Source organism: Falco naumanni, chromosome 6 (assembly GCF_017639655.2).
Source record: "Falco naumanni isolate bFalNau1 chromosome 6, bFalNau1.pat, whole genome shotgun sequence".
In the NCBI taxonomy this organism is placed as follows: Eukaryota; Metazoa; Chordata; class Aves; order Falconiformes; family Falconidae; genus Falco; species Falco naumanni.
The window spans coordinates 52,671,205-52,689,810 of record NC_054059.1 but is presented as its reverse complement, the minus strand read 5'-3'; the positions used below and the strand labels follow the sequence as shown (position 1 = coordinate 52,689,810).

Below are 18,606 nucleotides of genomic sequence, written 5' to 3'. Positions count from 1 at the left end.
AGCTGTTCACTGATTACCAAGGCTTACAAAGAGAGAAGCAGCTTCTTGTCCAGGCAAGTCTCACTCACAATGGAATTTTTTGCAGCTGCCCCATAAGAATCCGATGATACCCAGTGCTAGAATGCTGGAGTGACAATGAGAATGGATGGATGGATAATATCCACCATCCTTCTTCATTATATGTGAGGAAAGACATAAGAAGAAAACAACAGGCCACAATGACTACTCAGTGCATAGAGGAAGGACATTGATTTCTCAAGTCAAGTAGAGCACCCAGAGAAGAACTTACTTTGGCCCTGGATTGTCAGTACAGGAATTAGACTGCAGGAGAACCAAGAAAATACTCAATGCTATGACTATCAAATCACTGTGCCAGAAAGGTTCCCTTGATACTCAGTATGATTTTTTTCCGCCTTTTTTATTCCAATATTTTCCAGTTCTACATCTTTATTATTTTAAAAGTAAAAAAATGTAGGAAAAAGTAAGTCTTAGGTTCTTTTTATTTTCAACTGTGTATGTCAGAGATAGCTTTAGAACAAGCTAACATTACTGTGGTTCAGGTGTATGCAACTGGTACAGTTCAGTAGTACATAAACAACTCTAAAACAAATGCACCATAGAACTTAAATTACCAAAATTAAACAATATTAAACTATGTAGGGCAGTAGGTAAAACCAATTACCTTTAGGTCTTGCACACTAAAAGAAAAATATCTAAATATGATTGAAATTATAAAGTTCCACTACATATTATTGAGATATATTACAAAGAAAAAGAAACTTGAGAAGTTGTTGTCACATTTTGGTTTTGTTCCAGTGATGTACAGTCACATGAAATCTTACATCAGTTTTTCATGAAATTAACATCTGGTTACTTTAACTACAATATTTCATGAATTCATAATATTTTTTTGTGTGTTTGTTTTTAAGTTGAAAAATTTGCATGTAAAAACATTTAAAGTGAAATAATGTTGCAGGTTGTTTACAGATTCCTTATGGATTATAGGAGTAAAAGCAGTCAGGAAGCTGCAGTGTTTTTAACATTGGTAAACAAATACTGGATTAAAGTGCAACAGTCCTTCTGACAGCACACCTGCTCTGTGCTGAAAGGAAATCTTTCCCTCTCTGCAGAGAAGCGAAGAAAAATTTCAGTGTCAGGCGTGTTTCTCTCGAAAGTCAGTGATGGCCTTCCAGAGAGTGCATAGCATTCCTCCTCTGTGAAGAAAAACCATAAAGATGCTCAGGTACAAAGATACTCTCTAGCCTGAAAGCATTCCAATTTAGCTGCTTTCTGATTTTCTTGCTCTGGTTTTGGCCAATGAAGTTCAGTGGGAAGGCTGATCAAAGGTGAAATTCAACACGCAATACTCAAATAGAGAACAGAGTCCTTTTCTGATTACAGTACAGGGCAATCTTTCTACTTTTCAGATGCCTGCTTTCTGGAATTCAGACTTCTGGTCCAAAGGACCTGCATAACTCACAGCAGATTTCCAACATTATGAAAGTGTTGATTATGAAAAAATCTTAACACCTACTTTTTTTTTTTTTTTTTTTTAAAAACAGTTTTAAAATTATTTAAACTGACTGGACACACACACAGAGTGTTCGATAATTTCTATTGTTTCTACTTAAACTTGATTCTGCAGTAACTCATACCACCTGGGCATGATTAGGTGAAAACTAGTGTTAATTGCAGTCTATGAGTAGTATTTCCATAATTACATAAAGTTTTGCTATCTCTACCTTTTTAAATAAAAGCAAGGCTCCAACGTGATATCCAGTCTCCAAGTGCAAGGTAAAAGCTTTACTTTAAAATTCTCCCTTTGCTTTTCTTTAATAGAAAAGCTTTTTTGAAAAATAAGCAGTATCAGCTGTCTACCAGAAATGCATCAGTATACAAAGACAGACTGGAAAGTGTTACTTATTTTAACTTAATACTGCACAATCCAATAAATAGAGACTTAGTTACTTTCTCTTGTAACAAAACACAACTCCTGCTCAGCACCATTCATTTAACTGTGAAGCATTACCTCAGTCGCAAACATTTCAGATCATCTCGTGTAACATAGCAGAGAACATCCATTAATGTATAGTCTTCAGCCAAGAACTATAAAAATAAGTTTAAATGAACATTTTGTTAGAAATATAGCTGTCTAAGCTTTATATACCATCTGCTCTTAAAAACAGAAGTTTAAATTTAGAAGAAACCTAAAATAGGGCCAATGTGTGGTATACCTAGCAAATTAATCCACATTGTTTCTAGAAATAAGGTGAAACTACTTCATTTCTATACTGTATACTTTACATTGGCATACCAGGCACAATTTGAAAAGTGTAATGCTTTTACAGATACTCAAAACTTTTGTCAAATGGCATTTCTATTGTTACCACTGATATCTCAGAGTCTTCTGAGACTTCAATGAACACAAATTAAAGCATAATTAATACCCATGAGGAAATGAAAAACGACAGTTAAGACCTACCTTTTCAAAAGTGGCATCTAAATTTGATGTACTAGAACTTTGAGGAACCTTTGATTTGATCTGTAGGAGTAACTACATCCAGGTTTTTCTAAGTCAGCTGAAATTCTGAGATGCTCAACACCTCTAAAATTATATGATTTGCTGCAGAGCAGACCAATCTGCTTCAGGAGATTTCACTTCAGCACAGGTAGCTAAGGGTGAATGTGTATCCTGTATCTAGGGTATAATCAGCAAGAACTGCTGCAATTGTACAGACACTGAAAAATTATGAACCAGAGCAATATTCTCTATTTATCAGGACATTTTATTCCCTTATTGCTGATCAGATATAGGAATTAACAATACTGTATCTTTATTAAGGCCTTAATATGCATGGCTTTTTCCTATCCTCTGAAAACAAATTCATCTCTCAAAATGAGCTCAATTGAAAAGGTTTGGTGTCTTCTTGCATGGAGTCACAAAACAGTACTGCAACTGTGTCCAGAGAGTGAACAGTCATTGCTACCTTGTTTATCGTGGCCTCATCAGCTCCTTGAACACTCAGCCAGTTAATGAGATCAGGGTCTTCAGCCCCTGTGCCAGTGGAATGACGATGACAGACAGATAATCCAGGAATATCTAAAACAACCATATTTGAGAAAAGGTTTTCTGTTGCCAAAGCAACCTATTGTCATTTTTGACTGCTAAAGCACTTTCTTCCATGAGTTTTCCCTTCAAGCTTAGAATACCAGTATCTCCATAAATAAAGATAAATGTAAACTCCCAAAGCATAAACTTAATTACAGTTTATATACAGTTATACACCAATTACTTCTACTTGGTTAGGGGTTAAAGTTAGGTTCACAGTTAAAGTAATGTGAACATTGATACAGATAGATTTTCTGGTCGTCTTCAGAAAATTACTACTACAAGGCACATACATTTCATAGTAACTGTTTCTACACTAACAATGTTGCATCAATTTAACTAAACTGTTCAGTGAGGATCAGCTGTGCTTTTGGAAAGGAACTCTTCTTTGAACCACATTACACGGTAACATCAAAAAAATACAGAAAGTGCATTAGCACTTCCACTTCTTCAGGGAAGATATTCATCAAACTCAGCTTCCCTCAGTAAGCTTTAAGTTCTATTTACATCTCACCAATTAGGTCTTTAACTTTCAGTGTAACAACTGGAATAATGTGTAATTTAAAGAACATATAACCTAAACACAGTAGATTACCCTCTTTAGAAATAATATTTATCCTGTAGGATATAAGCCATGTACTCTTCCATGTAATTACAGTCAAATTTATTTAAATCATACCATTCCTTGTACTGTGATTAACAAATTCAGTAATTTGTTTCCACAACATACGTTCTTACTTCAAAGCAAACCCTACCACAGGCAGAGTAACAAAGCATCTTTGCTGAGACTGGCTCAATAAAAAGAACACAAGTTTAGCTGCCACTGTGTTAACCTGCAGCCAGTATGAAAATTTTCATTGAAAATTCTCTCACCTATTGGCTGTGACCTAAGCCGTAGGTTTCTGATCTCTTGATCTTTTTCTTCTATAGCTTGATGTAAGAGGACTTGAAATTCTCTCTCTTTTTGAACCAACTCCTCCAATAACCTGCGAGGTAACAGGAAGGAAGCACACATTTCCTCAGGTAATTTCAGATTTTCAGGAAAGCAAATGCTGTACTACTCTTAAACTGGAAAAATTCTGGAAACCTTCTCAACAGAGACAATGACAGACTTCTTCAGCTTTCATAGGAATATCCTCTCACTATATATTTATTATGACCTGCATCAAGACATAAACATTCACTGGTTCCTAAAGCTATAGCTCTTTAAAAAGGAAAAACCCCAAATACATCAGCTTTCATATACACATCCACCTACTAAACAGGTGGTATGGTACAAAATTTCTGTGAAATTTCTGCAGCCAACATTCTGTTTTAAACAAAACTGTGTAACCAAGAACAAATATCAAAACGTTTCATAAACCAAGGACTAAATTTTGTAAAATAATCCTTTGTAAGGAAAAATGCCAGTTCACATCTTTCCAGCAGACATTTTCAAAGCTATGGCAAGGACAGAGCTGTGATGAAAAAGTGGTGAAAACTTACGGTTGCATTTCTTAAATGGGGAAAATACATTTTCATCCACACAAGGGCTGTCCCTTCCTCACACACTAGGTACTTTGCGCCTACCCTCCTATGCTATATGAAGAGTGAGAAAAGAGGAGGCAAAATACCTTGTGTCCTCTACTAAGCAACTACTCTTGAGAATGTCAAGCAGAAACAAATTGGAACCCATGTTTGACTTCCTTCATAACACAAACCCAGAGAGAAACCCAGAGAGATTCAGTGGTCAGCACCTTTCAAAGTGGTCAAAGGAAAATAATTAGAATACAATGGAAAATTAGTGTGAGAAACTGCTGCAATTTGTTATTTTAGAGAAGTGTTTTAGTAAAAAGCAGGACTTATGAACAATATGTATTCAGGAACTTGGTCAGAGAAACTGTACATGGAGAACACACTCATAAACGTATTGCTGACTTCTGAGTCTTAGGAAGTTCCGCCTGGGAAGTATTGCAGCATCTTCATCCCTTTCCTGAAGCCTTTGTCAGCCTGAGAAATATGCAATAACCATTCCATTTCAGTAGTATTTTGTTTCCTTTTTTTGTTTTGTTTTATACATTTTATTTATTTATACCAGTTAAGCACTGCGACTTTTTTTCTGGGACACTGAAAGACAGGGACATTCTGGAATTCAGCTAGAGAATGTGCCACAAAAGCACCTTACCTGTCTTTGCACAGAAGTAAGCCGCATCCTGCATGATTGCTTCGTAAAAACATCTAGCCCTATTTATAGCTTGCATGCAGGCCTACCAGCAGCATAGTTGCATTTGAGTGCTTACACATCTAAGCTAACAATTCTCAACAAGTCCATGCTGCATGTGAACAGAGCTGCTTTGTGCCTTTACACACACCCACAGCTCAGTGCAGAAAGATTAATCTCTACTCTGTCCAGACAGGTGTGCAGTCACCTTTCAGTTGACTTATTCCTTCTCTATCCATTCTGGTCGAAAAAGGCTTCAGGACCAATAAAATAATCATCTCTTTTTCTTGATAATTACTTGCTGCTTATGCCAGTAAAGTTTTAATTAATACTTCAACCACTGTCTATTATTTACCTCAAAATTTCTGTATGAAGGACAGGATGTGATTATTTGGCCAAAGACTTTGCATTTGAGAGATTTACAAAAGCAAAGTGCTAGAAAACAGTACCTCTACAAATTCATCACTTCTGATACCACTCCCCATCATAAACTTGGGAAGTCAAGTGAGCCAGTCTCAATTAATTATGTCTTTAGGTGTATCAACAAGGCAATCAAAGTATTTCTCAGTGGTCACAAGCAAAAAAATGAATTGTAACATAAGAACTCAAAAATACTGATGCTTTATTGAAGTGGTACTGCCTAATGAATTACTCTAATTATGGCAAAATTCTTGGACACATTTAAAAGTGAAGTACAATTTGATATTTTAATTTAAATTGGAACAGTAGCTACAAAGAATGTTCTAGCAGCATAGCAACTGTCTTACTGAAGCTGTGTTCTCTTTCTATCAAGGTCATATGCAAAATTTACTGAGGTCAGGTGCTGCAAAAGCTAAAATATCTACTTTAAAGAGACAAACTGGTGTATTTTAATGAGAAGGAAACAAAATATGAAAATTATTTGGATAAAATAATAGAGACAGATTTGTCTCTGACATTTCTTAAATGACAAAAACGTAAAAAACACTTCTCAGGTTTAAAGTGGAGTATGTATATTTCTGGGAAAAAAATCCAGTATCCAAATGTCTGGCTTATTTCTTCTTTTAAACAACACACCTATTTTGCCCATCTTTCTCTAATAAACAAAATTTATTTAATAAAAAGGTAATGCCTGCTGATAAGCACCGATCCTGCTGTAGTGAATCCTGTGCAAAAAACAAGTCTGAAGCAGTTTCCTTGTGGAGCGTGGCTGTCAATTAGCTCAAGTTCATTCCCCAAGAATAACTATAGAAAAGAACAGCAAGTTCTGTCTTAATGGAAACAAAACATAACGCCATTCATCAGCCATACACAGCACATGAAGGAGAGAAAAAGCAGCAGCTTGGCAGCAAGCTCAGTTTTTTTTCAGACCTTCCTTGAAAGGGCACCTGAAATCAAGACTGGCCTTAAGTTGCATCACCATTGTTTTGAAATAAATAAAACTAATACAAGAGATTGGTCACGGCTAAACAATGTCCATCATTTAGATTAACAACTTGCAGTACTATTACTGATAGTGCCACTAGTATTCTAGCACATATATTCTAAAAACAAAACACCACATACTGTCACAAGTGGGCTAGTATCTCCTGATGTCTAAACTTACCTGTTTGTCTCTAATTTTAGCCTGCCCAGCTGGACACTCAGTGATCGGTGAGCAGCCTGTGAGTCATGGGATACTGTAGAGCTGAGTGTGCTCACACCTGAGGTAGCTACTGCATCTTCCATGACAATGCAAGGCTGTTGGATGGTTTGATTTTGAGGCCGTTCATCTTGGTCTTCTTCAACTTCTATATCGTCTTGATCTGCTGTATCACTTTCAGATGCAAGACTAAAATGTGGCCTCAATTCTATTAGGAACATTAAAATATAAGCAGAAGAAAAAACATTGAAGATGTTAAACATTAGTTAAATGTTACAACAAAAGCAGACCTAAGTGACTATTTAGAGATCATGCTACAACTTTGGTTAAACCAGACCTGAAATTTCTGTAGCAAAAGAACAGATAATATTTTCTAGGGGTTTAAAATCACTCAGACCATAACAGCATCTTAGTTTATGTGGATTATTTTTCAGCCTATTGAATGTTCAGAAGCTTTAAAAACCAAAAATCTGGATGAATAGGCTTCCAGATTTGGCTAGCATTTCACAACAAATTGTGCTGATGTACTATGTGCAGCAGAAGTACTTTCTTTTGCTTAATGCCATTCTCAGTTGTTTGTAATTTCTTATGCGTCTGACCTGAACTGCCTTATTAAACAAATAAACATTTGGGGTTTTATATCCAGCTTTTTATGTCTTTTATATCCAGCTATTCCAGTTGTTGCTATTCTGGCATATTTAGTATTATCTCATTATAAGAGTATCACGTTTTCTGAAAAACTATTATATCCAAAGATATAGAGAGGAAATAACAAGCAGACCCCTTCTCCTGAAAATGAAATGTAGCACACTTCCTTTCTACTTATCGGAGAGAACACTGCCTATTTTGTAATGACGTTCATCCACAAAACTGGACACAAAGCTATATGAGGACTCTGGTTTCTGTTATTCCTTGTTTAAACTACCTACCAGATCTTACCAGGTATGCAAGATACATACATAAGCTCTTATACTCCTACACAACCTATCACTGCATCAACATCTGTTTGTTAATTACAACCATTTAATAGAAATCTTCCTTCCTTCCTTCGATTGTGGCTTCTTGCTGCTGAGCACTCCCTTTAGTCTCCTCATCAAAACATTCTTTTTTTCTGAATCACACTTGGGTTTTATACAGTTTTGATTTTTCTACTGAAGAACTAACATGTACGTTTCTCTGCTTTACAAAAGGGACATTTGTTCCTTGATCCATTTCATCTCTTCATTTAAACGCTACATACCTTTTTCAAGGCTGAACATACTGTGCTATGCTTCCTCTAAATTAAAGAAAGCAGATAGATTATATAGCAGTTACCCAAATATTGCTAGGCAAGTATGTCTGAATTTGCTTTGAACTTCTGCATCATGCTAGTAAGAACAGAAGTTCACTACCAGGCAGCATAACTACACAACATGTGCTTTGCACCACTCCTAAAATATCCCATAACTTTTAGAAGTGTTAAAGCCAGAGATAAATCTTCACATCATCATCATCATCAGACCAGGGCAAAGGGAAGCAATCAAAAGTAGGTTAAGGCAATCAGGGGAAAGGCAAATGATCAGTACCCGAAAGCTACTAGGGCACCGAGGCTTTTGTTAAAGCTTGACCATGTACAATTAACGCTGATACTGAGCAGTATAGGGAAGAAGAGTCTATTAAGAAGGAATTCTACAGCAATCCTGTTATACAGCAATAAAGTACGTGCCTCTCAAAGGTGTTTGGTATTCTAATCAAAAGACAGATTTTCCTTAAGAATTCTAAGTAACACAGAAACCCAATTTATGCCTTGCTGGTCGTGCTGGGGATATGGAAAATACCACAGAGAACAGGAAGAGCTGTAACTTTGGAATTTTCATATCCCCTTGTTGATAATTTAAGCCTTAACCCACTGCAGAAAACAGGAACTAAGTATTCTGACTTCAGCCTTAAAGCATGAAATCATACACTTGAAAATTTCAACATTAATTCCAGCGTAGGGAACAAGAGAATCACAAGCTTAGAAGTTAAGAAGCAGAAGAGAAGACTAACTCTGGAAATAGGTATAAGCAGTAACAGAATGGGCTGCAGTTTCTTCTACACAGACCCATGTATGCCATGCATACTACTTCCACAACAATTCCAAACACAATATTCAAACTGCAGGCACTGCAGATATTTTTTTTCTTTAGACAGCTTCTGACCAGGAGCCAGAGATTTTTGAGTGCTCTGAAAAGCATATCATTAATCTACACTTTGCAAAACACCTTCCAAAATCAGCAATGCGCTGGCAAGTGGTCTGTCCTTTGGATTTCAAGGGGCAGCATTGTGCACCTCAAAAAATTAGGCTCCAGAGCACCTTAGCCTACTCCTGCTCACTGTGTTGCAGAGTTGTTTAGGTTACGCATCTTGGAAAGGTGCTTTCCCAAACAACTTGGGCAATACACTGCTTAGTTTTTGAGCTGCAAAACAGACTGAACAGGAAAAAGGCCACTGCTGGTTTCAAAATCTTAAGTGAGGTGTCATAATCACAACTCTAAAGCATGTTTAAAGAGATCAGCTAAAAAATATTCGCTGAGTATTAAGAAATGACTCACCTGGGACCAGAATAGTAATAGCAGTCTGCACAGCTTTTCTGATTATGCTGTCCAATGCAAACATCCAATGTGGCTTGATGTTATGATTTCGGAGAACTTTATTGACCTAGCATCAGAGAATTCAGTTCAGATATTCTGTGTCCCCCCAACTTAAAACTATAATATACGTCATCATTATATAAAGTGTTTGAACTTATAGGTGCTGTATTAAAGCAGGTGATTAAAACTGTTTCATGTTGTTATTAAATGAAGAAAATAGCAACACTGCCGACTTCCGCCATTTTATCACAAGTCACACGATATTTTGTATTTTTTATCAAGTACTAGTTTCTGCATTAGGTGATTTTTTTTATGTCAGCAATACTGAAGTTCATTTAACTTTCATGGGTGTGGAGATTAAAAGAAGCATGTGAGCAGGACAAATACCAAGGACTGTGTTATGGAAGGCTTGTAATTTAAGCTAATTAGTCTTGTTATTTTTTTGGCATCGTTTTCACTCCTTGCTCTGAGCAATACTTATCTATTTTAAAGTACAATTGTAGGAAATATCAAAGAACTAATGTAATGCCGCTCCTTCTTAATTCAGAAAATAGTTAATTAACGTGATTTTAAATAGTCAGGGAACTTCAATTGTGTGCTGTGCCATTTTCTCTTTCCTTCTACTTTTTACTTCGTACAATCAGATAGTATTCTGTACCAGGCTGCTCCTGGATTGCCTACAGGCCTGCTTTCAAACTGCTTTTAGCCATATTCCCAGGCGCCTTTATGGATGCTCCACGCCACCTGCAAGAATAACTCTACCTTGGGGGATTTTTTTTTCCAACTTCCAAACGACAGGGAAGAAGCAGGTGGGGTGACAGTGCTACAGCAAAGCGCCTAGCCACAGTAAATGGCAACAGCACAGAACAGACTTGATGCTGTTTTCCAGGCACAGAAGCAGACCAAGGCAACAGACTGTCACAGCAGAACTTGAGAAGTTGCAGGAAGAAACAAATATATCTGTGTTTAGAAAATTATAAACTTACTCAGAAGCCTTATTAAAAAAAGGAGCAACTACTGCTTACTAAAAAATGTGGTGAGAAGATACTTCACTCTCGGGTCTTCCTAAAAAAGAGAGGAGTTTAATTCTCTCACATTGTGATAACCTCTCTGTAAAAAATGACTGAAGTTACATGAATGGTGCCTTCAGAAGATATGTAAAAGTTAATAAATGTTATTAATAATTTTATTTTCACTGCCCCAAAGCAACAGTATTTGGAAACGCAGTAACTTATGCAGGTACCTGTACTGGGTGCTTTGGCTGGGATGGAGTTAACTTTCTTCACGGCAGCCCATATGGTGCTATGTGTCAGACTGGTGACTAAAACAGCCTTGATAACACACCCATGGTTTAGCTGTTGCTGAGCAGAGCTTACACAGTGTCAAGGCCTTCTGTGTTTCTTACACTGCCCCACCACTGAGTAGGCTGGGGGTGGCTTAAAAGGCTGGAACAGGACATGGTTGACAAACCAACCAAAGAGATATTCCCTTCCACATAATACTACACACAGCAATAAAACTAGAGGGGTAGCGACTGCTCAGGGACCAGTCGAGCATTAGTCTACTAGTGGTGAGTGAGTGCTTTTGCATCGCTTGTGAGGTTTGGGGTCCCCCCCCCCTTATTAAACAGTCTTTCTCTTGACCCACAAGTTTTCTCACTTTTTGCCCTTTCCATCCTCTCCCTCATCCCGCTGGGAGGGAGCAAAGGAGCAACTGGGTAGGGGCTTTCCTCTACCTGCTAGCCAGGGTCAACCAACACAGTACCTGTGTCTCCTCGTTTCTATCACCAACAGCCAGGAGATGGCACTTGGACACCGTGCCTGAGAGCTGTCAGCAGTGCCACGGGAGCCCCACACCTGGGCAGCTGCTGCCCAAGAGCCCCACAGGCTGGCCCACCGCCCTCAGAGGCAGCGCAGATCCTGTTTGCAGGCGCTTTGTACCTCCCATACTGACTCCGGCCGAGACACTGACGCGTTTAGCCAAGTGCAGCCTGCTTAAGAACTGAACAAGCACGATGTAACTTTGTCAAGAACACGACGATCCCCAGTAATGTGATTTAGCTATTCACATTACAGCACAAAACTACTTTTTCTTGGTTGCTGATGAGGATATTGTGATTATTAAAACTTGTTACCTAAGATTACCTTATTAAGTCCTGCCAGAGAATAAGAGAACTACTCTCCCTCACTTTTAGCAATTATCCCAGTCTCTGCAGTATCTGAGGTCTTGATACTGATTTGGATTTCAGTGTTCTACTATGGAAATCTAATGTATGTCCAAAAGAATTAAGACTGGGCACATACGAAGCAAAGCTTTCATTTCTTTGGGTTATCTTAGTTAAATGATAGAGCAATAGTAATGAAAAAGACATTTATCAGTTAAAAACCAGCAACTTGTAATGATTAAGTTAACAGAAGATGGTAAAATTCTTACTGAAAAGAACATGATTCAGGCAATTATCACTGAACAACTGATGCCCAGCAACATCTCTATCAGAAAGCCAACGCAGATATTTGTACTTTTGCCCCCTCCATTTTTCTCTTGACCTTGTACATTTGGTTTTTCTTTTTCCAAGTGTCAGAACAGTATTAATGTGAAGCTAAGTAGAAAGGAGAGATGAAGTGTATTCAAAGTGAAAACTCAAAGAGAAAACTTTGATTTGTAGAAACCTTTTACAGATTCATTTCACATGTTTGGGTTTTTTCATAAACAGCATCTAATTCTTGTCAGTGTAGTCTATGCAACAGTTTACATGCTATGCAATCCTTCCTGACAGCTCTTTTACTTGTCAGAGTGCCCCAGGTTTAAATGCTAACAGAATCATCCGCCTCAAATGCCTACTTCCATTGTCATTTCATTTTTACTACGCGACTTCAGTCTGGAAAAGTGATGCCCAGCACAGCTGCACCCTTCTCATGTTGGTTATTCATCTTAATCATGAACACAGTGTTTATACAACTATGCTGAACCTTCCAGATCCTTAATCAGCAAAATCTCAGCAGTTGTGTTCAGGGCCTGTGTATTGCCAAAAGATCACATGGCAACCAAACGAAACCAAGTCATGGCTGTGGGTCTGGGATTTTGTTATTGCAGGTTCAAAGCCCTCAAATATTATTGTCTCAGTAACTGTGGGTAGAAGTTAATGAAGTTTTCTTTGCTTCTGGATTCTAGCTTCTTTTTCTTTTTTTTTTTTTTTCCTTCCAGTTTTGGCGCACAAAACTTAGTAAAAATGACAACTTACAGCGTCTTGAAAACCAAACAGCACGAGCTGCACTTGACTGATACCATGGCTGTCAAAGTCTAACTCCAGTTTCAGTTTTGAAAGAGTCGTTGCGATAATTTTACGATCAGTGGACCGTACAAACTCTCTGAGGCTGGAAACGAGCGTTGTGATATGTTCCCATTTTAGCTTGGGTTCTTCAGCTCCCTAGTAAAAAAGAGAAGAAAAGAAACAGTTTTGATAGCCATCTTTTGAAACGTACACCCAGACGGACTTCAGCCAATAACATCACCTGGCAATATGGAGTTTCAGAAACTCTGCTGCTATGGTTAGGGAAAAGGTGCAGCTGCAGGTTAGGTAATGGTAGCAGCCCAAGAGCTCTACTGCTGAGCTCCCTGGTAACGCAGATTGCTTGACAAGCAAGTAGCTGACTTCATTTAATATCAGTTGCTGAAGTTCATATGCACACTATAGTCTGTAAGTCTCATTGTACAGGAAGGAGTGAAAAGATATAAATAACTATAGTGTGCATGGAATACTACAAATTACTCTTAATTGCAAACAGGTACTTTGCAGTGCCTCTCATTTCAGAGTTGCCTCTGAGAGGCAACATGCAAAGTCCCACAGTCGCATTTAAAAGAAAGGATTAGTCAAAGTTGTGCAGAATGCTCAACTAAAGTCTAATTCTTTCCTGGTACTTCTACACTTACCTATTCTTATAACAGGTCTACAAATCTCCCACCTTTCTATTATAAATATGCTTTTTAAAAGGTTTTGTGTTTTCGCGTGAGCTACCAAAGCAGCAAAAGTTCAAAAGTATTCATCAGAATAACCACATAAGTAACTAGGAAGCAAAGGACTGTATTTACTCTCTGAAGTTATGCCAACTGAATATAAATTTCAATTCCAGAATTTAAAATTAAGCCAGAGATAGGAAACCATACTAGTTGTTCAAAATGAAGTATTAGATGCTTATTCTGAATGAAGCGATTATTTATAGACTAAAGATATCTAATACTGATTTCCATAACAGCAGGACACATTATGCTGTTCGGTTCTGTTGCATTTGCCAGTTTTACGTCATGAATGTTACAGCTGGCCAGACACCAAGAACTCTGTTTGCCAATAACATTGAGGTTTTAACTAACAGTTAATTCTAATCAGGATGAGACAATTTGATTATTTGAGAAAAAAAAAAAAAAAAACAAAACAAAATAAAATAAAAATAAAAAAAAAATAAAATAAAATAAAATAAAATAAAAAGCTCTAAAGCAGTCAAACATTCCACTGACCAAAGCACCTATCTCTAAGATAAAAGATCCTAGCCTCTGACCCTAATCAGCTTTTTGGAGAATTCACCTGATGATTGACTATATTGGTGGATCCTCACTCTGTGCTGCTGTAGCTGATCTCCTTTTCATGTAAATAATTAAAAAAACATTAGGGCAGATAGGTGGACACAACACACTGTAGCCCTGGATTAGAAGAGCCAAGTCTATCAAGGCATGCTGGGGACAGGGCAATCAGTATGGCTCCCTAATAAGATTTCTGGGAGGGTCATTCTTTTCCCCTAGCCCCCACATGTTGAAATTGTTCTTATGAAAAGATTTTGTGAAGGGAAAAGTGCTATCAAAACCTAAATCGTGGTGAGGCCTAATGAGCAAGTCAAGCTTCCACCTGTTGGTAACTTCTTGCATTTAAGCAGGACATAACAAGAAGCCAACTCAACTTCCCCTTAACTGCAGTTACTACTGCTTTCCCATGGTTTGAGTAAGTTTCCTACGCCTTGAGCAGGGTCCCTCTCTCAAGACAGAAAACAGTGTTTGGGAGTCAAGAGTTCTGCATCCCCTCGAAGGACGGTCAGTCCCACACACATACGCTTTGAGCTCTTTGGCTCTACAACTCCATGTCTCTCTGCTTCTCTCCTGGGCTCTTCCAGCCCCAGCTGAGGAAGGCGTAAAACACCAAGCACCCTCTCTGGAGTCATGATTGAGTTTCAGCCTCTCACAATCACTGATTATTATGCATGCTAACAACTGCATCTGTTATAGCAACACTCTAGCAAAGCACAGATCACAGATCTCTCTTATTGCCTTCTATTTTAACGCTTTCTACAGTTACCAGGACAACCGTGGGCTCCTCTCCCCGCCCCCCAAGAGTTAGAAGCTCTTTTTATTGGTATGCCACCAATTTCCAAGTACATTAACTGTAGTACATGCGTAAGAACCATATCCGTTTGCATAAGTTTCTAAACAGTACTATCTTTAGAAGATGAGCTGTCACATTTTATACAAGTATGTTTTAGACCAGCAATACTTAGCCTTGAGAATGGAGTCAATTAACTATTAACACGCACACATCACAAACAAGAACCAAAAAAATCACATCATCCAATTACAGTGTTGCAACATTTAGCAGCATGGTAATGACTTGTAATTTATTTGGTGTCATCCTGAACTGATACATCATCATGAATTGTCCCCACAAAGGACTGCCAAAAGGTCATTCTGCAATTATTTTGTTGTTTGCTGTAGCTCCCACTGTTACTCCATCTTCCCTCCCCTCCATATGTGCTCCCAACTGCTGTGAGGAATAGCTGCAATTTATTTTCTCCCTAGTCCCCTCTTTACCCTTTTATGGCTGTTAGCTAGAAGGTAATGGCCAGTCAGCCCCATTTTTTTCTGTGCAATAACCTAACGTAAGGCCAGAGCAGGCTAGAAGACCTAAACCTCCCTCCATCAAAGCAGTCAGCCAGAACTCTAAAAGAGGGGCAAAGTAATCACCTCCTGGGGATGATCTGTCTTACATGAGTTGACCTGACAGCCTCAGTTAGTCCCATTTGAAAACCCCTGGCAAAATGTAATACCGTGAGAACATGTTTTTCTGTTGTCTGGCCAGCACTAATACCCAGTAATGTAACATTCACAAGCAACACAAAAGGCATATGTAATGCAGCGCAAACAATTTTAAAGCCTATTTTTAATAGCCCACCTAAAATAATAAACCATAAAAACTTACATGGTGTATACTTTCTAGTTTAATCAAACTTTATTTTTTAATTGCTTTACTATATGTCATTTCAAAAGTTCCAGGTAACTGCAGATAAGTATTCAAATTCCATAAAATTTTTGCTGCATTCTGAAATGACTTTACCTGAGCCAAAGCTTCCATCAAATTCCTCACCACCTTCTCTTGGTCCTCAGTTAATATCCTGTGAAGAGTGGCTCTTCTTTCACTATCCTTCTTCAGCATGAAAAACCCTGAATCTTTCTCTTCAGGTGAAGGAGGTGCACTGTGATCCTCAAAATTTTCATCTGGGATGCTGAATGAAATACACTCAGTGAAAAGAAACTTCATAAAAACCACCCCAATACACACATTCCTAATCTACCACATAACATAAATGCCAGATAGCTCTTTACCTCAGAAAAAGAGACCGGATTCCCTTCCCATCTTTTTCTCCACAGGATTTGGCTCTTGTTTTGAAAGAGAATGGATCAATTTTTAATTCTGTATCAGGTGAGACAGAACCATATTCACTGCTGCTACTTGTATCTTCCACCAGAACTGGAACAGGTAAGGATATACTCCGAAGATACTCTATTCATATAGGAATATTCAGAAATTAGAATGTAATAGTGCCATCACAGTTCTGAAGTGTATTCTTTCAGAGGAAAGAGAAAGACTCCAGTCTCCCCCACACCAATACAAAATACTAAAACAAAATTGATGAAACACTCCTAAAGCTTATTCTTCCAGAATATTTATCCTTCAGTTCTGTATTTATTCAAAAGCTTCCTAAGATATGGAGGGTCTAGGTTCATTGCAAGTTCACTTACAGTTCCCCAGGGCTCAGTACTGAGGCCAGTCCTATTCAATATCTTTATTGACAATCTGGACAAGGGTATCGAGTGCACCCTCAGTAAGTTTGCAGGTGATACCAAGCTGAGGGGAGTGTTGATCTGCTTGAGGGTAGGAGGGCTCTACAGAGGGATCTGGACAAACTGGATCGATTGGCCAAGGCCAACTGCATGAAGTTCAACAAGAAGTGCCAGATCCTGCACTTGGGTCACAACAATCCCACACAACACTACAGGCTGGAGCGTAGTGCCAGTGTAGAGCCACTGGAAAGCTGCCCAGCGGGAAAGGACCTGGGGGTGTTGGTCAACAGCTGGCTGAACATGAGCCAGCAGCATGCCCAGGTGGCCAAGAAGGCCAGGAGCATCCAGGCTTGTACCTGAAAGTGTGGCCAGCAGGACAAAGGCAGGCACCATCCCCCTGTATTCAGCACTGGTGAGGCTGCACCTCGAATCCTGTGTTTAGTTTTGGGCCCCTCACTACAAGACAGACACTGAGGTGCTGGAGCATGTCTCCAGAGAAGGGCAGTGAAGCTGGTGAAGGGTCTGGAGCACAAGGCTTAAGAGGAACTGGGTTGAGGGAACTGGGGTGGTTTAATCTGGAGAAAAGGAGGCTCAGGGAGGACCTTATCACTATCTACAACTCCCTGAAAAGAGGCTGTAAACAGGTGGGGGCAGGTCTCTTCTCCCAGATAGATAACTAGCAACAGGACAAGAGGAAATGGCCTCAAGTTGTGCCAGGAGAGGTTTGGATTGGATATTAGGAAACATTTCTTCACCGAAAGGTTGGTCAAGCATTGGAACAGGCTGCCCAGGGAGGTGGTGGAATCACCATCCCCGGAGGTGTTTTAAAAATGTGTAGATGTGATGGGTAGGGACATGGTTTAGTGGTGAGCTTGGCATTCCTGGGTTAATGGATTTTATGATCTTAAAGGCCTTTTCCAGCCTAAATGATTCTATGATTCTAACTTCACCACGGCCATGAACATGCATCTCATGCAAGTACGCACTTTCAGTAGTAGCAAAATGTTTCTACAGGATAGATCATCCAAGCACCTTCCAAGATCTTATTTTTCTGGGTATACATACATATATATATATACTTAGATGTATTGTATATATACTATAACACATTATAAGATTTATCAGACTAATTTGTACAAGTTTACTAATCAAAGACTAAACTAATGAATAAACATGCATGTTGTCAGAACTTCTGATTTTAAATCCAGAGCACGTATTACTACTGCAAGAAACTGTTCATGCCTATTTCACACATGCACATTTCAAAATTTATTTTGATAGCAACTAAGTTTGAAGGCAACTACGTGTGTGTTTGGTGCCTGCCCCTTTGCCCATTTTTTTCCCTGAAAGAGATGAGTATCCTGTACCCAGGTGCGACAAGGCAACTTGAATGCCACTTTTCTCAATTATAGAATTTAGCCTAATGAAAATCTATGTTATCTTTCTCCAAAAAGCTCAGCTCTATTGCTACTATAAAACAGCCATTTAAATGGCCCTGTAACAACAATGCAGCTCTTCAAAGCTTGTATTACTCACCTGCCTAGACAATAAAACCATACTCTGGTAGGATTACAAATAGTGGCTTAAATCTGCACAATGAATTAGAGGCTCCTAACAGAGAAAGGTCACTTATTTTCATAATTGTGCCCATTTTTCTTCACAACATTTTAGGGTGACAAATTATACCTGAATAAGTGATAACCACGGTATCTACACAGTTATGTTTTGATAGAGAAGTATGTTAAAACTCACCATTTGTGCCAGCTGAAAGAACTGTGGGAGAAAATCAAAATTAAAAAAGTTAAATGTGCTGAAATGAACTGAGAAAATAAGCATAGTCTAAAGGGTAACTCTCTTCCCATTTTTATGGACTATCTGGACTCTCCTGTCTGCAATCTCTAGAAGTGTAATTTATTGTGATTTAGAGTTGATTTTAATTGGGGGGTGGAAACCGCATTAAAAG

At 38.5% G+C, this 18,606-nt stretch overlaps 1 protein-coding gene across 1 annotated transcript in view; it reads right to left on the bottom strand.

The window, feature by feature from the left end:
- Positions 1-482: 482 nt before the first annotated feature.
- The window catches only part of MAP3K5 (mitogen-activated protein kinase kinase kinase 5), a 107,969-nt gene continuing 89,845 nt past the window's right edge, over positions 483-18,606 (bottom strand). The window contains exons 21-30 of the mRNA XM_040598352.1: positions 18,396-18,416; positions 16,185-16,362; positions 15,916-16,084; positions 12,784-12,969; positions 9,504-9,609; positions 6,895-7,138; positions 3,983-4,095; positions 2,988-3,100; positions 2,030-2,106; positions 483-1,214 (exon numbers count right to left, since the gene is read on the bottom strand). Coding sequence (XP_040454286.1) covers positions 1,154-1,214; positions 2,030-2,106; positions 2,988-3,100; positions 3,983-4,095; positions 6,895-7,138; positions 9,504-9,609; positions 12,784-12,969; positions 15,916-16,084; positions 16,185-16,362; positions 18,396-18,416 — 1,268 coding nt within the window. The 3' untranslated portion in view covers positions 483-1,153. The remainder of the gene's footprint in view (positions 1,215-2,029; positions 2,107-2,987; positions 3,101-3,982; positions 4,096-6,894; positions 7,139-9,503; positions 9,610-12,783; positions 12,970-15,915; positions 16,085-16,184; positions 16,363-18,395; positions 18,417-18,606) is intronic.